This window comes from Pinus tabuliformis, chromosome 1_1 (assembly GCF_031772625.1).
Source record: "Pinus tabuliformis cultivar Carrire ecotype Pingquan chromosome 1_1, CPIR1, whole genome shotgun sequence".
Lineage (NCBI taxonomy): Eukaryota > Viridiplantae > Streptophyta > Pinopsida > Pinales > Pinaceae > Pinus > Pinus tabuliformis.
Genome location: NC_142297.1, coordinates 740,192,634 through 740,218,032, shown reverse-complemented (window position 1 = coordinate 740,218,032; position 25,399 = coordinate 740,192,634). Strand labels below are relative to the sequence as shown.

The window sequence follows — 25,399 nt, the reverse complement described above, 5'->3', positions numbered from 1 at the left end:
ATTAGTTTATGGGTGGAGATGGAATAGTCTCTAGACTCCCAGTTTTAATTGGCACCATTGGTTAATTCCCTGAAAGAACTCCTCCTCAAGCTCTGAATCTGGCTCAGGTGTGATTAGTTACAAGGAAGACTGCAATGCAGGCCAATTGAAGGTTTGGTGGAGAGTTAGAGTCTCAATATCGGTTTTCAGGTCCTTCATCATAAGATAAGTTCTCAATATTTTTCTCTATGTGCAAGTGGATTCTATATGTATGCTTTCTATGCTATTAAAATGCCATTATGAATGTGTGGATATGGATAATATATTTCATGTGTAATTTTTGAGGAATGGTCTAAACTATTTTGTTTATTTTGACCATGAAATTGGCCTTAATTTCTCGAACATAGTGGATGTGTAAATCTTTGAGGTCTAATTAAGCTCTTGTATTAAAATGAATGGCGACTAAGAGAGAGATTGAGAGAGAAAGTTGTGGGAAGAATATTGAATAGTAAGTTAGTCTTGGCACTGGTAGAGATGGCCCATGTGACTAAGGGTTGTAACCATCACTTCAAATCTTGGTCCCCGATATTTTAAAATGGAGACCATTTGCGTCCAAAGAAGAGCTTCCCGAGAAATTATGTCCCAAAGTATTCAAGTCATGAGAAAGAAAACATTACATTAGTTAATGAAAAATTGATAATTCATGAGCACAAGAGCATAGTGGGACACAAATGACCCTTTAGTAGGGAAAAGTGGCCCAAAATTAGGTGACACATGGCACTCCTAGAGGAGTCCACATGGACATCATGACGTCGACATGAAATGAAACTTACGTCACCCTGGCAGTTTCAAAAGAGGGATAGGGAGAAATGCCCGAGGTAAATTATTTCAGGGAGACAAGAGCCTAGTGGGACCCAGACTATGTGGTCGTTAATGTGGACCTAAGCTGACATGGTTCCATAGTGGCATTCCATGTGGTAGCTAGATTTGACCTTTTGGAGGGAACAAGTGGTAAAACATTGGGTGACATGTGCCACACTCAGAGGTGACCACATGGATAGGATGATATCAACATGATAAGGATGTGACGTCACCCTGGGCTAACATCACCCCAATGATTACAAGAGGAGCACAACGAGAGTACCCCAGGAAATTTTATGTTCTAGGGGATAAAGATATTCCCAACATGTGATGGAAGTTGAGTTATTTCCCGACATGGAAGGACATGGCTGGGAGGATGATAGGGAAATTGATGTGGCCAAGAGTTAAAGTGATGGTTGTGGGGTCTGCCATGTAACATGGTTATCTGGTCGGAGACAACATGGTTCTTGGAGGGAAAAAAATATAAATGGGAGAAAATTTCAATATATATATATATATATATATAGAGAGAGAGAGAGAGAGAGAGAGAGAGAGGGTTTCACAAAGAATCCCCAATAGTATATTAGAGGGCCCATACGACCATGGGTCAGAACCACCACTTTAAATACAGGTCCCCGATGTTTTAAAATGGAGACCATTTTCACCTAGAGAAAACCTCGGGGGAAGTTACGTCCTAGGGTATTCATGTCACGAGACGAAAAATATTTCAATAGTTAACAAAAATTTGATTATTCATAAGGGAAAGAGACTGGTGGGACCTAGAATATGTGTCCTTTGATGTATACGCTCTAGTGGGGACAAGTGGCCCTAAATTAGGTGACATGTGGCACTCTTAGAGGAGGCCATGTGAATAGCGTGACATCAACATGACAAGGGAGTGACATCATCCTTGTGGTTTTGAAAGGGGGGCACAGATAAATTCCTAAGGTAAATTATTCGAGTAGGCAAGAGCCTGATGGGACCTAAACTATGTGGACGTTAACATGGAACTAGGTTGAAGTGGTACAACAGTAGCATGCCACATGGAAATCGAATTCAACCTTTTAGAGGGTCCAAGTGTGCCAAAAATGGGTGACACATGGCACGCCCGGAGGTGGACACATGGATAGGATGACATAAACATGACTAGGATGTAATGTCACCTCATGGTTTTAGGAGGAGTACAGTGAGAGAACCCCAGGGAATTTTATGTTCCAGGGGACAGAGATATTCCTGGCATATGATGGAAAAAGAATTTTGTACCTGCATGGAAGGACGTGGCTGGGAGAATGATAAGGTGACTGACATGGCCAAGAGGTCTACGTGGTGACTGCAAGGTCTTCCACATAACATGATTATGTGTCTAAGTGGTGACATGGTTATGGAGGGGAAGAACTATAGCTGAGATACCCCCTCCTTTCTCCATACTTCGTGGATGTGACCACCTCACCCTTGCGTTGTCGATTTTGTTAGGCCAATGGCCACCATTCAATTTATAGAATGAAAGGAGTGGAACATCAACTAAAGGACCCCCCACCCTCATGATGTTAGCAAGGGGGGGAGGGGGTCGTTCATTTTCATCTATGTCGTTGATCCCTGTGTTGGGTGTACGTCGTAAATTTTCCAAGGGGGTGGTGTGGCATATATCATAGGTTTACACACACAGAAAATTCCACATGGACAAGTAGGATGACATGGACCTCCCATGAAAGGTGGAGGGCTACCACGTGGGTGCCACATGGCGGCACAATACTAACTTGATAAGACCTTAATTACTTGACTTCATACATCCATATCTTCTGATTTGGATCTTAGTTTTCAAAAAATATTATATCATCAGAAAGCTCTCGATAAGCCAGATGAAATAGTGATATTTATTTTGAGTCTCGAAAAGATTGAAAATTGATGAAACTTTTGGACCCCATTACCATGTAGGACTATGGAGGTCAAGTTAATTATAGTAATGCCTTCATCTACCCTTAATATGGGATTAGGAGTGAAAGGAGTTATGTTACAAAAAATAGAGAGAAATTATAAGGATCATATCCCCTCCTATAGTAAAGCTCAACTTCAACCACCTTGTTGCATTTAAGATAACACAAAGAACCCTTGTGGAAAATTGAGGGACAACCCCCTTAATTTCAAGGTTTTTGTGAGGAAATAAACCTCCCTTCAAGGAGGTTGTTCCCCCATTATTTTATATAAGAGAGACTCAATTCTAAGTCTCAAGAGGGGAGATAAAATTGCTACTGCATTTATTTTAGCTATGCAACTTTTCAAGCTTTCATAATTAGACTCACATTTTTTATTCAAGTTAATGGAAAAGTAGTTTTACTTTCAAGGAAGCTAGTGCTAAGAGTGTAGTAGGTCTCTAAGAACCTTTGGGAGGGCCAACCCATAGGAGCTCCAAAGAACCTTGTGTACCAATTGCTTCATCATTTACATGATTATTTTTCATGATTTTCATAACATTATTTTCATGTTGCAATAGTTTAGTGAATGATATGCTTTACATTTTCTTATAAAAGATTGGTATTTTAGCAATTTTTATTTCCTTAGTTGTTCTCATGAATTATACATGGAATAAATAGGTTCCTTTAAGAGTTTTTAGCTTCTAAAGTGTTGAGTTACTTATTTAATCTCACATATGTAATTCTTTTGCACACTTTCTTGTAGGACTAGAGGGTTTCCTGTAAGATAGTCCTGAAACCCTCTCTTTTGTCATTTTCCTTCATGCTAATATATATTTAATCTATCCACTCATAAAATCACACTTTTCAATGTGGTTTGGAAAATAATAGAGTTAAGGAAATGAACAATGTTCTCTTCAGGAATGATTTTTGTTTCTAGCATTTTTGAATTCGATTTGTTAGTGTTTTTATTCCTAAAGTAGTATTAAGGTTTACATTCTTGTAAGGTGGAATAGGCATGATCCGAATTGGATCCTAAAACACTTTCTAAGTTTTCATAACTCTGTAAAATTCATGTCAAAGTTTCAAAGGCTTACAAAGGTCGAGCTTATCAGGAATACCCTCGGAACAATTGTAATTTGTGAGCAGCGCGGAGCAACGAGGACCCTCGGTCAAGCGCGAAGATCGTTGGCCCATGGTAACGCGTGCTGTCATGAAACAACGAAACATGAGGTATTTTTGAGAAACGGGGGAGGTTTCTGATATGCGATGAGGTCGCTAATCACATATCATTGGGCAAACCCCTTAGAGAAGAAAAAGCCCCGACCGACCCAGACCCGAAAAGTAAAAAAACGTATGGGATTCGTCAATTCTGTCAAAGGCGGGTCCCACACCAAAACCGGCAGGATATCGGAAGGGCTTCGAGCGATAAGGGTTTCAACCGAGTCCCACCCGATGCCACACACTGGGTACCACGTGTCCGACGAGAGAGAGAGAAAACCACTCACATCGGACAGGGAAATGTCAAGCTACTTACTCGCTCGATATGGACGGAGACCATAGGATATGGAAGCTCCAGATTGACGGCGGAAATGTGATTCGATGGATGACCGGATTCAACGGGGTAAATAGGCCGAGTTGTATAAAGTTTGAAGTCCGGCATGAACGATGAGTTGGCAGAGGAATCATATTCGCGGGCATTCTAGGAGTTAAACGGAAATAATGACAGTTTAAACATTTCCAAGAGAACTGACACTCAGTTCGTTATGAAACAGGTGGCCACCTCCCTGTGAGGCGTTACACAATGATGATGATAACGCAGAGAAGAGGAATTCAAACTGACAGAGGCAGGAGAGCCAGAACGCCAGGAAGCGGAAATGAAAAATTAGAAAGCAGACTGGATTTAAAGCCATGAACTGACAGAAGCAGAAGAGGAGTTAGTTAGACGCAGAAAGCTAAGCGCAGAGAACAGAGAGAAGAAGCTGAGCTGACCTGAAGGCAACATCGAGCCAAACAGAGCCAGAGAGAGAGTCAGAAAGTCTGTGTACTCTAGAGAAGGCTTGAGAGGTTCAAGCGAACTCCTTGGCATAGGCTTGTCATGTATGAGTCTCAAATTGGGCTCATACCACTGTGACCAATAGAGGTCGAGTTTCAGTAAGTAGAGTCTGTGTACTCCAGAGACTTGGGGGATCCAAGTCCAATCCTACTGATTTATATATGTTGCGTGAAACTCAAATTGAGCTCACTATTGTAAAAAATCTGCTTTGAAAACATAATAGAGAGGCCACCACTAAAGGCTGGACCAGGAGACGTAGCCTAGGAGCATTGGGTGAAATCCTTATTAAACTTGTTGTGTTTACATGTTTGTCTATTATGTTTTCTCTAACTGCCTCAGTGTCTATGTATTTCGCAATCTGATTGATCCGTTGCATAAAGTAACATAGGCACATCCATGAACATGAGTCTATAATACCTTTAATTTTTTATCCTGGATAAATTCCAGATCAAGGCATTTCTCTTTTAGGAATTAGAAATAATCCTTTCTTCCTACAAACTAGAAATATCATTTACTTTCCTGCAAATCTCTTTCTAGTAACAATTATTTTCCTACAATTTGAAGTTAGTAAGAGTTTACTTTCACTGAGTGATTGACCATGAAATAACTCCACATTTTCACCTAATCACCCAAGGGACATTTTATTTCATTTGATAGATCAATAGATGCATTGTGGAGGGAGAAGAAGTGCACGTTGCACATATAGTGCAAGACACCTCTTAAGTTTGTGTGAACCCTAGGTTGGCACTTAAAGCTTAGAATTTCACAAGTGTAGCATTGTTGTTGTAATACTAAGGGCCATAAAAAAATATACCATTAATGATTATTGGAGGATACTTGCTCAATTTTCATAGGGATGATTCAACAAATAAAACTCCTTAAAGATAAGCATATTGAGAGTCAACATCGAGTAGCAACTTTTGTCAAATCCTACATTTTTGTGTAGTAAGGTCTATTTTAGAAGTTTAGGTCTACAAAAATTGCTAAAAGCAACTGATTTTTGTCAATATTAAATATCATATAAAAACAAGTAAAAGCTCAATACTAAGAGATCAATATTTATTGCAATCAACTGAGGTCCTAAAATCTAGATGCTAATAATTTATTAGTGTTGAAGATTCATCCTTTCTAATTGTAACACTATGTGAACTCTCTATTCATGTACTTTTTTGGTGTATTAGAAACATATTCAATATATGTATTTGATTTTTAACCTCTATGAATAAATCTTGAAAGTGATAATTGGGCACTACGTCCCCTATTACATGTGTCTCTATGATGAGAAAGTGAGATCTCAAGAATGATATAATTTGTATTAATGTGACCTTCCTCTTTCATTAAATCATTTTAGGGAAATTCATACTTTTGATCAAATACATTTGTTAGCTACTAAATTCAATTTCTTAGCACGTTTTTTGTCCAAATAGGAGTTGAAGTGTTATTCAAATAAACTTTATCATATGTTTCTATTTTTGTCATGTTTTTCATAACTTTCATATTATTCTCAAATTTTCTATTACATTTGAGAGATTACGTACAGATTAGGTCTGTAATTTTATTGCCTTGATATTATGAAAGGTTGATTTAAAATATTAAGTCAATATCTTTAAAGTTCAATATTACTGGATACCTTGGCATGGTTCCCTAGCCAAGAACATCTCAAGGAACAACATAGTCCATGATAACCACACCATATCCTTGAAACCCAAAATTTCCATTAGAGCCCTCACAACAAATCCCCACTCTATTTGTTGGCACACTAACCCCTTCTTCTTTTAGCACTACCACCATTGTTTCCTTGACTATTGCAGCTATGAATATCATGTCACATCCCCATTCATCTAGTGTTAAAGATACTAATGGTATCATTTCTACTACTCTTGATTCCTTGCCTATCATAATTTTCAATAGGAATGGGTTGTTACTTATCACATTACACATGGATGATGAACTTGTACCATTAAAGAGTTTAAAGAGTCTTGGTAATTACTAATTACTAATTATTGGTGTTTGATATAAACTCACTAATTTTATGTTGATTTGTAAATTAATCATAATGTATGACTAAAATGTCAAGGAATAAAAAGTTTTATTTTGAACTATTTTTTCATCCACCATAGAATTGGCTATAATCACCAAGACTTTGATTTGAAGAAAGAGTTGAATCATTACATGGTGGGTCTTTCTAGGCAACATTTAACCCAAAGGTGGTTTCTTCTATGGTAGAAAAGTATTTGTGGAAAAATACATGCCACCTACATGAGACATCTTCATCGTGAACCTATTTATGAGAGTCCTTGAGTGGTTCCCAAAGAAAAGTGAGTGCACTAATGAGGATGCTAGGGAGAAAAATTGAAAAATGAAGAAAATAAATCGAAAGTTGGAGAGATATAAAGGTAATTATATAACACTAAGTGAATATTTTTATTTGAGTTCTAGATAAATCTTTCATTTTATCTAATGAGATATGATTCATATTAACATATTTTAAAAACTTTTGATAGATTTAAAGAAGCATCAAAGGCCATCAAGACTAGATTGTAGAGAGTTCAACAACACAAACTTGACTCTCTAAGGATATATTCAAATTAAAGCTAAAATTATAAGTACTAAATTATTAAATCTTTCATTGTTGAATTGTTCAACTTTATTTTATGGCTAAGTTGAATTAATTGTGTTATGTTATGATATGTAGTTGGATAAGTAAAACTAGGTTTATACAAGAGATCAATTAGAAATAGTTTTAACAGGGACGTAAATGAGTGAAATATATTTTGAATGATCAAATTATAAACTTGTTTATAATTTATGGTTTATAAACTAATTATAAATAGTATAATAGGTAAAAGCAAATATTATTTATGATTAAGCGAACATTGATAGTAATGAGGCCATTATAGACGAACCTATAGGGATGATAAGTGTATAGACACATGATGATTGACATTGAATTGAACTCTAGAATAGAATGCTTAATTGTTTTATATACTTATATCATTTTTCTTATTATTGAAGTTGTAACATTTAATGAGGTTGTTGGTATGAATGGAATTAAATTGAACTCTAGATATAGAATGTTTAATTTTTTATGCTTTTATTTTTTTTGGGTTATAGATATTGTATTAATTAATGAGGTTATTGGTGATGATTAGCGATATGTGATTTAGACCATTGATGTTTACTACAACATATGCTATATAAGTCAAAGGACAATAGCTCGAATGGTAGCTTTCGAGTTTAATCTCCCTTCCACCCACATTCTATTCTCTGGAGACATGTTAACTTGTGCAAAAAAAAAAAATGAACAAGTTGAAAACCTTGACGAGTAATTTCTATAAACCCAAAGGGGTAGGAAAATTTGAATATCTCGATATAGAGGTGAACAGTGTCACCTATTTTGATTCGATCCTAGGCATTTCTAATAATAATCCTATAAAGTTACCAATTCACCAGTTACCGTGAAAAAAAAAACATATGTTATATAGTATACATATAGATAAATTATAAATAGATATTTTTATTAGGAATAAAAATGATGCAATACATAAATAAGTAACTGATAACATGAAAACCACCATGTATATGAGTTGTGGTTCACCTCAACTTCATTACTATATCCTTGGCCACTCTAGCTAAGTCTAGTCGCTTGCGACAACTTACAATAGACTTCATAAGCCTTTCTTGATTACAAAAAATAACATGGGAAAATAACAAGGGTTACCAAAACCATGGGCCCATAACAAAACTAGATCTAGAGCTTTCAAGATTCAGTAGTAGGAGTAATTATAATATTTCAACACCCCCCTTAATATTTATCTTCTTGATGTCCATATAAAAAAATCATTTGTCGAGATACATGGGTACCAACTATTGTACTAACCAATTATATATGAAATATTTTCACCTACATGGCTCATCAACATGTTAGATTCCTCCTTAACAATGACTTGGTCCTAACCATCTCACATTCTAAGATTACTTCACACATTCCCCCCTTAGTCAAAGATTCAACATATCTAAAAACATCAATCTAGCATATGAGTACACCTACCACCCTTGTACCTATCCAAGTGATCCATTGCACAACTTCATCCTACATCCTCTCTATGCATGATAGGGATGAATGTGTGTGCTACCATGCTACAACATATATGCTTGAATAATGAGGCTTACAACAAACGTAGGGAATTGAACTTGCCTAAGGCTAGGCTTTACAACTTGGCCCAAAAGCTTTGGGGTGTTAGGTACAACCAATCATGCAACCCTTTAAGCATTACATAATTTCAATTTGGGTACAACAAGTGTTTGAATTATTTACAACAACAACAAGATTGACTCATCATGTGCCCAAAACATGAGGCATTAGAAAAAACTATGATTGCTTATCAAGGTCACTGCTCGTTGTCGATCTCATCTACTAGAAATCATTCCATTCAAATTCTATCCTAACTCTATATCATAATACAACTTTAAATGTAATTCCTATGATATATATCTTTCTTAAGCCACTTCCAATCTGATTGTATTTATCCAAATCCAAAATAGAACAATATCCTCCTTCAAACCCTTTTGGCGAAGGCTAACTTTAATGACTCCTTTAGTGAATGACACTTCCTTCAATCTCCGGATAGAACCTTTCGTATTTAGCTACCTTTACCACACAGTGAATAGTGGCAGGTTTGCAAATTGTCACTCCAAAGCCTCTATGACATCCTCTTGACCTCTTCGCCTGAAATCCCCTACTATGTTTTGTCAATCAATTTCTGGTGATCTATGGATTTGAGTCCATGCACTCACAATAAATCTCTCCCTTCTTGGCTAGGTTTTGCAACAATGATAAATGCAAGTCCTGTTACAACAAAATGTAGCACCTAGTGCAAAGCCTCATTAGGTGACCTAGATAATGTGCAACACATGAGAGTATCATCACTATCACCTCAACAACTACTCAACTCTATTTAGTGAAGAGCATAATCCAACACAAGGGAGTCTTCCCTAGTAGTGCTTAGGGATAAAGTAACCTAAGGATCTTAAGTTAAGTGCCCCCTAAGGATCCTACAACATAGATTCACCCAATAAAGGTATGGAAAATTAGGGTTTGAGATGGATGAAGGAATAAGTTCTAGATTTGGGTTCAAGGGAGCTATGAGTCAATCTAAAGGCTATGATTGATCTAAAAAGTTTCAAATATGTTTCTGAAACGGATGAAATCAATAAAATACTCAATGTTGATATAAACTAGGGTTTTAAATCAAGCAATTGCATAAAAACAATACTTTATGACAACAACAAATTCGGCCATGAAAATTGTGAATTAACTATGTGAAATGAAGGCTAAACTAGAGAGAAAACCAGGGACAAAGTTACAACAAATTTTGATGGTTAATAAAGCATAGAGCAACAAATAAAACATTCATGCTAATACTATAAAATGGTAGAAAATGCATGAACAACTTCATGTTGCTTCTCTAATGTACTTCTACACAATGTTTAATCCTAGGGCATACATCAACAAGTCATTAAGTGCTAAAAAATGTAATATTTTGTGGTACTTTAACCTAATTTACTGTGAAATAATAAAGAAGTGATTTTTATACTTTAAAATAATGCCACAAGAGAGAAAGAAGTGATTTCTCATTCTAGGGCATACATAGTCTATGATACAGATACTTAGGTTTCCTTCTAGTGACACTAAATCCAAACAATCTAAGGGAAATAAAATAACTTAGCCTAGGGTGTGGGATTTAGGTTCTCAATTTTTTGGATGACTGAGGGAAAGAAAAACCTAGTAACTCTATTCCTCAAATACTTGGACAAGTGATTTAGCTCAACACGGTACAATGAAGAAAATACTAGATAAACTCTTTTTTCTAACACATATATATACAAATCACCTTAAAAATTAAAATAAAAAGGTATTTAACATACTAAAAAATGTCATATATATATAAACATCAAATTTTTGAATTAACATGTTTAAATTTGGTATCAATAGTTACAATATATTGTTTTCAAAACTATATATAATTTATGTTATTTACTATCTTACTAGAAAATAAAAGTATATATATATATATATATATATATATATATATATATATATATATATATATATATATATAAGTGTTAGGCACTTTGTATTAAAATCAAATGATGATTACATAGATCAAAAAAATTATGCTATTGATTTATGGGAAGGAAACCAGATCAATAACATAAGCTCGGTTGCTAAGACCTATTATAGATCATTTTCTAGTTATAAACTTATAGAAACGACTAGATGTGGTAGACCTTGACATGCATTGACATTAGAAGAAAAAAAAAGACTACTACTGTCGCAAGGAAAAAAACAAGTGAGTCATAACAACTAGTGAGTTGAATTTCCAAGCATCTACGCTGGTTGGTCACGACCCTCATTCCAAGAATATGAGATGTTGGTTGATCTCTTGGCTAGAATGGTCAACTTGTTATCAATATTGTTAATCCCCCTCTCCTTCCCCAACTTTGCCAATGTGATAAAATTCTCCTTTGAACCCTTCTATACCTCTGTATGCCACCTGCAATATTCAAATGATGTTTAACCTTTTATATACTTCGTTCCATGATCAATGAAGTGACATAAACAGATGCAATGCACCAAATGTAGTGGAATCCACAACCTCTTTTATATAAACTAATATCATATAAATAAATAAAAGAAATACATATATATTCTTTATATATATATAAAATATTAACATAAATACCAATTTATTAAATATAAATAGAAATAAAATTATCAAAATTTTGTTTTTTAAAATATGTTATATTAAAAAAAATACAACTTAAAAAATTTAATCCCTATCCATTCTAATATTTCAACAATTTTATAAATACTGCATTGTAATTTTATATCAATAAAATATAATAAGTTATTAATATTTTACTTTTGTATAAAATATAATTTGTAATTGATATAAAATATAATAAGTTATTAATATTTTAATTTTGTATAAAATATAATTTGTAATTAAAATAAAATGGGTTTGGCATTCTTATCAACAACGTACAACCCTAATGAAAAGAACAAAGGATGACAACACCACTCTTTATTAATAGATAAATGGTGACATGCATCTGCATTCTGCACAATTGTTTAATTTATTTGATATTTTTAAAATCATAAGCTCCCTGGAAGGTTTGTGATAACCGCCAATTGCATTTCATATGGATCTTCCTCCACCATCCATCATTATCAATCACTAATCACTGCAAAATTTTAGATCCTAAAAATTATATTTATATAATTGTTTTTTATTTTTAACTAAAAATCAAAGTCAATGGAAACCTGTGTTTCATTTTTTTTTCCACAAATTTATATTTCCACATACTCGTGTTTAATAATGAACTAATTTCAATTTTTAACATTTTCTTCGCCTGCCTTACATATTTTCGAAGCTGTGATTTCGTCTCACCTCACAACTTTCATTTTTATTTCGACATCCTCGTATTTAATGTCAAATTCTGAGCATACATATTCTCAAAGGCATGATTCCTTTCACACGATGCATGTTTCTTTATTTATCATTAAAAGTATGAGGTGATGTTTCTTTATTTAATTTATTTCATTAAAAGTGTGAATTACCTTACGATTCACATTTTATATATATATATATATATATATATTTTTACAATGTCAATTATCTTTATAAATTTTGCAATCATAATAAATTTATTAATCATCATTACACATTTAAATGACATGCTTCACAAAAATAATATTTTCTCACATATACATATATATAATTAATTATTATTATTTACTTTAATTTTAATTTATAAAGTTTTTCTAAAATTATAATAATTCTCGTCTTTTAATTATAAAATTTTAAAAAATATTCATTAAATAATTATATAATAAAAAAATTACATAACCTTAATTAAAATCTAAATTATTTTATCAAAAGTAAAAGACCAAACATTATCAGATCATTGATTATAATTTATTAGTTTTTTTTTTAATATTTTCATGGATTTTTATTATAGTTTAGTTTTTTTTGTTTGTTTGTTTTTTTTTTTTTAATTGTTCCAAATTAAGTATTATTTTGTCAAAAAGTAAGATATCAACATTATTATCTTTACTGTAAGCAGAGGATATTGCATACAGTTTATGATCAAACTCATATTACTTTGGGGTTGAGTGAAAATTCTTGTCAATTTTCCATAATTTAACTTTATATATTGAAATTTATTATTTTTTGGACATTATTTTAATTTATTTTTCTATAATTTGATTGGCTATAAAAATGAAGATATTGCTCAATGCATGGATTAATGAGCCAAAAAGTAAAAATGTACTCTCGTAAGATGTGTTCCATATCTTTAAACTTATTTAATAAACTAAACTGAAGACCCATAAAGTAGGTTGAGAGTTTATAGCTATACAATTATGTGATATTTGATGTGAAACAACAAAATAGGTTGAGGGTTTATAGCTATACAATAATGTGATGTTTGATGTGAAACAACTTGTCTTGACAACGTCTAGAGTACTCATAAGCAGCTGGACCTGGGAGTGCTAAGATTATCCTATCACAAAATATGGATGTCCAATTACAGGTTCCAAATGTGAATAGGCACATTAAAATCTTGATTCAGTATCTTATTTTATGATACCAAGTAGGAAAGGACAACTCATTCTAGAATTCGCGTGCTTAATGTTGAATCCGTGGAGGAAATACCATCATTTAGAATCTGGAATTGAAAGAAGAGATCGAATATTGAAGTTATGTGGAGTGAATAAATAGACTTAACATTATTAATATTAGTTTGATTGACCATAAACTTCTTTATGGTGAATATGTTATATGTAGATTGGTGTTTTTATTGTTTTAAATAATATGTTTTTTGTTTTAACTTTTTCCCTATTTTTGTTATTTATATATATATATATATATATATATATATATATATATATATTATTAAAAATGATATATTTTTTATGTTAAAAAAAATCATTATATTTAGTTGTTAATAAGTAATGTAAATAGGTATTTGTATATTTTAGTTAATAGAGTTATTATTATTATTCAGGGAAAATCTTGTTATTTGAAGTTTTATTTTTATTTTTATTTTTTATTTTTTTTATTTGAGAAAGATTAATTCCTAGGCAACAAAATTTATTTTTAAGTCTTACTTCAAGAACAAATGTAGTTTGGGCCTAATAACATTTTTAACAAAACTAATATTCTTTTTGATTACCCTCATATTATTTTTAATGTATTTTATTACTTTCAATGAAATTATGTATTTTCTAGGCCCAACCAACTGCAAGTAAACACACTAGCTACCACCCAAATTATTATCTTTAAACCAGTTTCAAATATATAAACTATATGTCTTACACTCTTGTCTTTATTAACTTTTTATTTTAAAATTGCAAACTATATTATCATATCTAATAATCATACTTTTAAATAAATATAAATTTTCAACTCTTTAGTTCACACTTATTTTAAAGTTAATGAATGTTAGGATTGATTTCATGACTAATAGGTAGGTATATAGTACAAATTAATAATAAGAATAACATATTTAACAATAACATATATGAATTATATATAATGATGCATCCATACTATTTATTCCTTCAGATCCAGTGATTTCTCACCTTGTCCTGAGGATGAACCACATTAGTTGGTTCGAAACGTGGACCCAATCCTAACGATGTGATTAATCTGAAAGAGTGATATTTACATCATGGATCACAAAAGTCTTAGATCTAACATTATCACCCTATACAGAAGGGAAATCGCTGACAAAGCTTGTCAATTTGAACGGGCTCGATTGCAAGTTGCGAAAAAGAAATCTATCTGACTTTTCTCAAAAGATGTAGGGCTGCATCATTGATTCCAGTGTTTGCCCATATATTTTCAACGACTAACTCTGGGCAATGACGCATCCATACTATTTATTCCTTCAGATCTAGTGATTTATTACCTTGTCCTGAGGATGAACCACATTAGTTGGTTCGAAACATTGACCCAATCCTAATGATGTGATTAATCCGAAAGACTAATATCTACATTATGGATCACAAAAGTCTTAGATCTAACATTATCACCTAATACGTAAGGGAAATAGCTGACAAGGCTCGTCAATTTGAACAGGCTCGATTGCAAATTGTGAAGAAGAAATCTGGTTTGACTTTTCTCAAAAGATGTAGGGATGCATCATTGATTCCAGTGTTTGCCCGTACATTTTCAATGGCTAACTCTAGGAAATGATGCATCCATACTATTTATTCCTTCAGATCTAGTGATTTCTCACCTTGTCCTGAGAATGAACCACATTAGTTGGTTCGAAACGTAGACCCAATCCTAACGATGTGATTTATCCGAAAGACTGATATCTACATTATAGATCACAAAAGTCTTAGATCTAACAATAACATATATTTTAATTTAACTATATTTAAACTAAACGACAAAAGTTAACTACTATGTAGTATTTGTTAAAGAATTAGTTGTAATTAATTTTATGTTTCATTATTGTATTTTTTTTTGTTAATATTTAAATGAATTTTGTGTTAGCTTTTTTTTTTCAATAATTAATTTTGAATTAATTATTAATTATAAGTTAAATGCATCAACAAAATAAAAAGTGATCAAAAGTATATAAATAAGATTTTGAATGATTAAGATTTTTCAAAATACTTAATCTATATAAATAAAACAATTTAAAATTACTATTACAATTTTTTTTTTTTTTTATTTCAATAAAACTCATTAAAATATATATCCAAAAATACAAAACATTTAAAATATATATATATATATATATATATATATATTAATTAAAATTGAAATTAAGAAAAAAATGGGTTAAAATTACTTCATTTCATTATCCAACCCATCAACAAATTTGAGTGAACCCTACGCAACGTTCAATTTTTCTTTAAAAAGTTCCCTGTTCCAGTAATAAAGACGCGGTATATATATATACTTTAACCGAATACTTTGGAAAAATAAAAGAAAAAACCTAAATTAAAATGAATTTGAAATTAGAAAAATAATTAATAACTATAATTTCACTATCAATCCATCAAAAAATTTGAGTGAGCCAGCCCTACACAACGTGGAATTTTTCTTTGAAAGTTTCGCGGTTCCAGTAATCGTGACGCGTCTTCGTATCTATTAAAATTATAAATAAATATATATATATATATATATCTCGTGGTTCGACGCGTTTTTCGGTATCTAAAGCGCAACGTTGAATTTTTCTTTGAAAGTTTCGCGGTTCTAGTGACCGATACGCGTTCTGGGTATACAAAGCACTCAATCTCCGCATGACGCTATAAAAAAAATAATTTTAATACGTAGCATTATTGTTTACTCCTTGTTTTTCATAGAAAAAGTAATAGATAATAATTATTGAATGTTTAAATAAATTTATAAATTTAATAACGAAACATATTTGAATATATAAAAGAAAGTTATTAATAGATTAGATAATCTTGAAGTAAAATAGAGATACACGGATAGAAAATTTTGGATGAAGTATTATTCCCAACATCATTATTTGTTATAAAAGTTAAGAGTTTATTGAAATATGTTTGTCCACATTTTATTATTCCTTTAGCTTATGAGGTTATTTGTGCTGTTTATACAATCTCAATATAATACAATTCCGCTTTTTCTTTCTGACAAAAAATAAAATAACTATTCTTAGTCTTACTATGGTTGCATTAAATGAACAAATTCATAAATCTAATAATCAAACACATTTGAATAAGACAAAGGAAAATAATTAATGGACTATATAACTTTGGAGCGAAATAGAGCTAAGTGCATAGATAATTTTGGATGAAATATTAATCCCAACATCATAGTTTCTTACAAAAGTTAAGAGTTTATTAAAATGTTCTTGTACACATTTTATTCCATCTTTAATTTATGTGATTATCTAAATAATGATAATTAGTCTCAATATAGTTGCATTGAATAATTATTTAAGATTAAATCGAAATATCACCCTTTTTTACAAAAGCTAAGAGTTTATTGAAATATTCTTGTGCACATTTTATTCCATATTTAATTTATGGGATTATCTAGATAAAGATCATTAATCTGAATATAATTGTATTAAATAATTATTTAAGATTAAATAGAAATTAGAATAAACATATTATCAATTGAATTTTTGAGACTTTATGGCCACGGAGAAGATTATTATAATTATCATAAACTTATTTTCAAATCAAAATTAATATTTATTTCTAAAATTTTTATTATATATATATTTAACAATTTTTTAAAATACAATTTTGAAATAACATAAATATAAAAAATTATAAAAATTGGTTATATATTACAATTTCATCATATAATATTCACTTTAAATATAAAGAATTTGATTTATAATAGTATACAATATTGATTCTGTAATAATTTATATAAATAATTTTAATTAGTATTTTTTTTAAATAAAAATAAGTTATCAATTAATTTATTTATCTTTTTAAGTATTAAGGGGTTTTGCAGTGCATTATATTAGATATCATTATTTGGGATTCAACTACGTTAAGGAAGTCATTAACATATGACCATTCATTTTTGAATAGTCTACTTAGTCACAAAGGTGAAGAAGTGGGATTGAAACTAATGAATGAATAACATAACGTCAATCATCACAATGCCAAAAAATTACTATAATTTAAATAAAAAATATATAATTAATTTTTTTTAAATTTCTATTGCATACCTAAAATAACAAAATAATAATATAAAACTAATTTAACCTCATCCATCTCATGCCATTTGTTTATAAAAAATATATTATTTTTAAACAAAAAAACATATTAATTCGAGTAAATCTATCCCTCCCCATAGTGCATTATGCGCATTACCTTAATTTATTGTTTTAAATTACCTTAATTTAAATAAAAAATATATAATTTTTTTTTTAAATTTCTATTTCATACCTAAAATAACAAAACAATAATATAAAACTAATTTAACCTCATCCATCTCATCTCATGCCATTTGTTTATAAAAAATATATTATATTTAAACAAAAAAAACCTATTAATTCGAGTATATCTATTCCTCCCCATAGTGCATTATGCGCATTACCTTAATTTATTGTTTTAAATTTCCTTAATTTATTATTTTAAATTACTATAATTTAAATAAAAAATATATAATTTTTTTTTTTTAAATTTTTATTTCATACCTAAAATAACAAAATAATAATATAAAACTAATTTAACCTCATCCATCTCATGCCATTTGTTTATAAAAAATATATTATCTTTAAACCAAAAAACCTTAATTCGAGTATATCTATTCCTCCCCATAATGCATTATGCACATTACCTTAATTTATTGTTTTAAATTTTCCGTTGAAAGTTATTTATGATTGGACTGTTTTGATCCATGACATGACATTTGATTAGAAGAAAACACATGGAATTAATTTATTCTTTTTATGTGGGATAAATATTTATGATTTTAATTTTTTATTATTAATAATGAGTAAAAACTTGTCTCACTATGGCTCGAAAGTATTTGTTTTGTTTAATAAAGTTCAACGCTTTATATATTACATGATGGTATCGTCATTTATTGATCGCAGTCACGGTCCGTGCAATTATCATATCGTTTTTTAGATAATTATTTACGTTTAGACATTCGTCATATTGTTTTTTTATAATTATTTAGAATTGGACAATTGGTGTTTGGAGGTTTTTTTAGTTTTAAATTTTTTAAATAATTTTTAATTTTAACAAATAGATTTTAAACTTCAGGAAATTAGTCCATTAAAGACTTCCATCGATGAAAAATTAGAAATTTGAATTTTAAAAATTCAAAATTTTAATTTTCAAACATAAAAATTAATATTTAATTTTGCAAATAATTTTATTAAATTTTCAAATAATTTTTTAAATTTTGTAAATTAATTAAATTCAATGCATTTTGACTTAAACTGATTGCAATATAACCAACCTACGGTAGGTATAAAAGTATTATCTGTTATTAGGTAATACACATATTTGGTCACTAGGCAAACTCTTACCATTACCAAATTTTAATTTTAAAAATCAAAATAAACAATACACCATATAACAATAACCATATTACCATCGATTAAATTATGGAGCATGCTACAAGTTGGGTCTAAGGTTCTTTTAACGTAATAATGCACACATTCATTTCACTGTATAGTCTATAGTTAGGATTGTACTCCGACTACGGTAATTTCTTTTACATTTAATTGACATGTTGACCAGCATTTAATCTTGCAAGTTGCCTAGGTACCGGGGTCCTACACACGCCGTGTGGATTCAACACCATCGTCGATCCAAACCCTCTACATCCGACAGTCTCCATTGATTGTATGGCTTATGGGTAATTATTCTGTGCTTCCCTCACCTCCATGGTTCATTTGTCCAGTGCGTTTTTGGGGGTTATGGCTTTAAGAAACCTGATTGTACCAAATGTGCCTCTTGGGTGTCCGATTTCCTTCCTTTGTCACTATTCTACTATGAAGCAACTACCACTGTCGTTACCTTCTGCAACTCGCATACCTTTCCAAAGTCCATTTCCCTAGTTTGTAGGTAAGTCAAATTTTGATGGCTATTAATTTTTCTTTTACATCGGGTTTTGGGTAACAACACAAAGGTTAATATGATGTTCTCTTTGTCTCTGCCTGCAGATATCAGGTTTGGCTATTCAACTGGGGTTTTCCAAGTCACGAAGGTAGCGCTACACTTTTGTTCATACATGTAGTGCATTGGTATTCTTCAGAGCTTCCAGCTATCTCTATAGCTTTTCTTGCTAAGCTTTTCTCTTGTTGTCGGTTGCAGAGTTGCCCATGCTCCTTCCTCCGAAAACAGACTCGCATGGCGATGGAAAGACTCCCAGATGCCAAGTGCAAATTGGAATAGTTGTCTTAGATAACTGTCATGTGAATTGAGAAGTCGTTTTACCAGCTAGGTCTTTCTGAATAACATGTTTATAATTGCGGCTTAAGAAATTTATAACTAAGTTAATGTACTCTCTGGTTATTTTGTGATTGGTAAAACCCTTCTTGGGTTCCTCTTGCTATGTGGAAAAAGCTCCAACGGGGTAGTAACCCCATTCTCTTGATTTATGCTAAATGCTATACCCTGCAATGGATATTTTCTTCAAATTCTAGAGGAATTATACATGTTATCTTTTGATAATGTACTATGGGTTAAATTAGTTACAGTTGTAGACTTCCTTTATAATGTTTTTCGTTTTCAAGTGAATATTAGTTTTTTTGATAATTTTCCGTGTGAATGATTGTTTCCTCCTAACATTTCACTGTCCTCTAGAGGGTTTTCCTTGAAATACTTATTATTGTCTCAACAATGGATTGTTTACAACAAATCTCAATTCATTGGCTGTAGAGATGCTTAAAGTGTTTACGAATGCTTCCATGTATAATTTTTATTTGTTAGGAGGATAATCCCTCACCTGGAATCGCTTCTTGGCTATCACGAAAGAGACAAGGTCAAGCAAGTAAATCCAAGACATGGGTTTTTCATTCCAACCTACATTTCTGTGTAGTTCTTAATCGATTCGATTAAAGGTTTTGGCAGCCCTTCACAACAATTATTATTAATTAAAATTTCCTTGTCTACACATCTGTTTAATCAGAGATTACACATTTGCTCTCTGAATCCCATCCTTCCAATGGCTGTGTAAAAGGGTTGGTTCGTACAGGTGATCAAAACTTACCTACTATCCCTCCATTCACAAGCTCAGGTCATGGCTTCCATTCTAGCGAATGCAGGGTACTTGCAATATATTGTTATTTGTCTGATTAAGTGGTATTTTTTCATAACCGACAGATAGTCCTTAATTTTAATTCTACCTGGGTTGGCAATGTTAGAAAATGATCTGCTGAAAGTTTTGAATTATTTTCTAACAACAATATAGACACTATTCTTCTCCTCTGCTTCTTAAGGTTGCGTCACTTTCCATGTTACTGAAAAGCATGATTCGTACTCATGCTAGCATTATTAGATGTAAATATAGTCCCTGTTATTCATCTTCTTTTCGCTCTGAAAAAATAACACAATCTATAGAATCTCACACCACAGAATCTACAGAAGTTTCACTTTTCATGCATAACACAAAATTTACAGAAGTTTCTTTTGTTCATTCATAACACATGATTTATAGAAATTTCTTCTATTTGTTCATAACACAGAATTTACAGAGGTTACATTTGTTCTTAAATCTATTCAACAATAGAGCCTTCCTAACGATATTCATTTCAATAATAACTGAATGATGGAATTCTGAGAAGTTAAAACTTATATGTTGTGAGAGGATCCCAGAATTTACGGATAGGTTCCCACCACCCATCCTTAAGGAAATGGAAACTACGTCTAAGACCTTCCCCTATGCTTCTCTATTCTAGAATAGTGTTCTTCACAACAATTTGAAAAATTCACTGGCTTCAAGACTTGATCCAGTGCAACCTAGAATTTCTTCAAAAAATTCATATGTAACACAGAAGTGTCCCACTGGTTCATGCCCATCCCTGAAATCACCCCCCTTGGCAGCCTCCTGCCCTCTTCCTCCCTCCTTATCTCTGGTTCATGCCCATCCCTGAAATCACCCCCCTTGGCAGCCTCCTGCCCTCTTCCTCCCTCCTTATCTCTCTGTTGGGTTTCCCACATCCTCAGCAAGAAAAGGAAGGAGTAATTTCTTAACTGTTAACTGTCTGGTAAAAAGAGAGTTACTTGGGTCCCTTCCGTAAATTCTAGGACCTTTCGTAAATATTAATTATCTCTTTTATTATTTATTCTTTAGCCACTATTTTTTACTAAATAAGTATCCAGTTCATACAAAAGTAAATATTAAATATTTACAACCACCTGGGGGTTGTCACATCTCCCCCCACTTAAGTGAAACACCATCATTGGTGTTTATCTCTTTAGTTGCCTTTGAAAACAACTCGGGATATATGTCTCCTGCATAACTCTTTATTTTCCTACGTGGTTTCCTCCGGGCTAAAGTACTTCCATTGTACTTTAACTCGGATCACAACTCCTTTCCACAACATAATTTCTCACTGGTTGAGTATACGCAAGGGTTCTACCAGAAACTCTCCATTTGGTTTGACTTGTCAACAAAGTGTATTAATCATCAATCTTTTCCATCCCAAGTTATACACACATTCATATTTTGTTTTACAAATATATATTACCTGTATGTCTTGCGAATTTATAACATGTCTAGAATCATAAAAATATTTCTTTAAAAGCAACACATGAAACACATTATGAATTCGTAAATGACTGGGTAGAGCAAGTCGATATGCCACAGGTCCTACCCTTTCTGGAAAGGTCCATAATAACAGGGTGCAAGATTTGCACAACTTCCCCAATGGAGAGAACTTCTTTTGGGTTTAACTCGCAAGTAAACATGATCACCCACTTGAAATTCTCGGTAAGTTCTTTTCTTATCAGCATACACTTTCTATCGATCCTGAGCATATTTTAAAATTTGCCGAACTCTTCTCACAATATTTTCCATTTCTTCTAGCATATCAGGTCCTAAGATTAGTTTATTTTCAAGGTTGTTCCAATTGGAAGCTACTCGACATCCTCTCCCATATAGCATCTCATAAAGGCTCATCTTTAATGCTTCATGATAACTATTGTTATAGGAGAATTCTACCAATTGTGAGTACTCTTCCCATTTACCCAACTAATGCATTACATACATACGCAACATATCCTCAACCACTTGATTTACTTGCTCAGGTTTCATGTTGGTCTAAGGCTGGTATGCGGTGCTATATTGGATTTTGAGTACCCAACCCAGTAAAGAGTGCTTTCCAAAATGCAAACGTAAATTTTACTTCCCGGTTCGAAATAATAGCTTTTGGCATGCCATGCAATCTAAATATCTCCCTCATGAATACATCTGCCACTTGAGATGTTTGGTAAGTAGACTTAATAGGAATAAATACCATCAAGGAGTCATTCTGTTTCTTGGTTTTGAGTAAACTAATTATGAAGTCCATAGTAATTGTATCCCATTTCCACTTTGGAATGGGTAAAGGATGTAGTAAGCCTGCAGGGTGCTGGCGTTTAGCTTTAACCTGCTAACATTCCAAGAACTTTTCCAAATACTCTGCAATATCCTTTCTCATTCCAGGCCAAAAATAATTCATTTTTATTGCAGAAAACAATTTTTGATACCCCGGATGGGCGGTATAGGGAGTTATGTGGAATTCATCTACTATAAATTGTTTCATTGACAGCTGGTTAGGGACATATGTTCTTCCTTTGAAGGTTAACAAATATTCATGATTAATACTATATTCATTTTGGATTCTAGTATTTTGTGCCAGCTTAGCTTGCTGCCAAAGATATTGATATTCTAGGTCTTTCAGGGCAGCCTCCTTAATCTACTTGGAAAATTTGAATTCAACTTGACTATAGGAGATTCTGTAGACATGATGCATTTTTCTGATTAGTGTGTCGGCCATGCGATTTTCCTTTCCTTTAAGATGTTTGATGTCAAAGTAAAACTCACTCAAGAATGTTGTCCACCTAGCTTGGCGTGCATTCAAGTGAGGTTGCTTAAAGAAGCTAGTTAAATTGTTGTGATTTGTCAGTAACAAAAAGCTTTTCCCTAATAGGTAATGTCGTCATACCTTCAAATCATGGACTACAGCTGTTAGCTCCAAGTCATAGGTAGAATATCTTTGCTCGTGTTCTTTGAACTTACGAGATTCGTAAGAAATTACCTTATCCTTTTACATTAACCCCCCCTCCCCCTCCCACCTACACCTTCTTCGCACGCATCTATACAAACTGTGAATTCTTTTTATGGATCTGCAACTTTCAACACGAGAGCGGTAGTGAGTAAATGTTTCAGATTTTCAAAACTTTGTTGACACTCTTCTGACCACTTAAATACTTTCCCTTTTTTCTGCAAGGAGGTGATTGGGTAGGAAACTTTAGAGAATCCTTTAATAAATCACCCATAATATCCGGCTAAGCCCATAAAGGAACCTATATCTTCTACATTAGTTGGAGCAGGTCATTCCATTATGGTTTTGATTTTCTCTGGGTCTACATCTATACCCTCAGATGAAATGATATGTCCTAAATATTGGATTTGATCTTTGTAAAAGTCACATTTAGTGAAATTGATGTAGAGGTGATTTTCCCTCAAAGTTTGCAGCACTACCGAAAGGTGATCTCGATGCTCTTTCATATTCTTGGAATATAAAAGAATATTATCAATGAAAATGAGAACAAACTTATCTAGAAAAGGGTGAAAATTTCCATTCATCATACTTATGAATATTCCTTGGGAATTAGTAAGTTTGAAAGGTAGAACAACAAATTCTTAGTGTCCATAACGTGTTATAAACATTGTTTTATATTAAGGAGTTTAGACTTCTGTGATCCATAACAAAAGATTGATTATGTGATTTTGCCGAAGATTTTCTAAACATTGTTTTATATATTTCCTCATCCTTAATTCGTATCTGGTGATATCCAAATCGTAAATCAATTTTTGAAAACATAGCAGCGCCTTTGACTTGGTCAAGAAAATCATCAATTCTGGGTAACGGTATTTATTTTTAACTGTTAACTTGTTTAATTGTTTGTAATCTATACACATGTGGAGAGTAACATATTTCTTTCTCACAATTAAAACTGTAGCTCCCCACGAGGATACACTGGGACGAATATGCCCTTTGTCTAATAATTCTTGGAGTTGCATCTTTAATTCTATCAATTCTGAAACACTCATTATATACGGGGCCTTAGAAACTGGAGTGGCTCCAGGAACCAATTCTATATTGAACTCAAGGTTCCTTTTGGGGGAAAGTCCCAAAATTTCTTCCAGAAAGACGTCTTTAAATTCCTAGACATCAGGTATCTGTTCTAGGGAAACTATCTTTTCCTTAGAATTGGCATAGCCCACTTGAACAACATAAATTTGACAACCTTTATGAATACATTTTCCTAACTGATGGGCAGAAATGGGATGAAACTTAACTTCTGTTCTAACACCTTGAATTTATTTTCTCATACCTTCATCAGTAAGAAAATTAATCATTTTATCTTTGCAATTCACCAAGGTCGAATTTTGCTCCAACCAGTCCATGCCAATTAGTACGTGATAGGAGCCTAGTTGTAGCATATTTAAATTGGCCTTAAACTGCTGCCCCACTACATTTATGATGAAATCCTCTACTTTTGCAATTACTTGTCATTTGGCTCCTGTGGCTAATTGTACTAGCCAAGGATTCTTGAATTTTACCCTTTACATATGACATAAATCAACTATTTTTGGATTGATATAACTTAGGCTTCCACCAGCATTTATTGAAATGGAAATGGGATGGTTAAGTATTTTACCTTCAAGTTCTACCACCGCTGGTTGGTACTCTACTTGATGATCTTCTAATGTTATGTTGATTCTCGGTATGCTTCTTGCCACATCACCAATAGTAGAGGCCTCTTGAATATTTGCAACTGGTTCAACTCAAGTATGATGAGGACAATTTTTATAATAGTGGGGTTCCCCACAACCCCAACACTGTAAAT

The 25,399-nt window shown here is 32.3% G+C and overlaps 1 protein-coding gene across 1 annotated transcript in view; it reads left to right on the top strand.

The window, feature by feature from the left end:
- Positions 1-19,952, top strand: part of LOC149216090 (uncharacterized) — a 34,400-nt gene extending 14,448 nt beyond the window's left edge. The window contains exons 5-7 of the mRNA XM_089389819.1: positions 19,239-19,402; positions 19,501-19,544; positions 19,652-19,952. Of these exons, the coding sequence (XP_089245945.1) occupies positions 19,239-19,402; positions 19,501-19,544; positions 19,652-19,761 (318 nt within the window). The 3' untranslated portion in view covers positions 19,762-19,952. The remainder of the gene's footprint in view (positions 1-19,238; positions 19,403-19,500; positions 19,545-19,651) is intronic.
- The last annotated feature ends 5,447 nt before the right edge of the window (positions 19,953-25,399 follow it).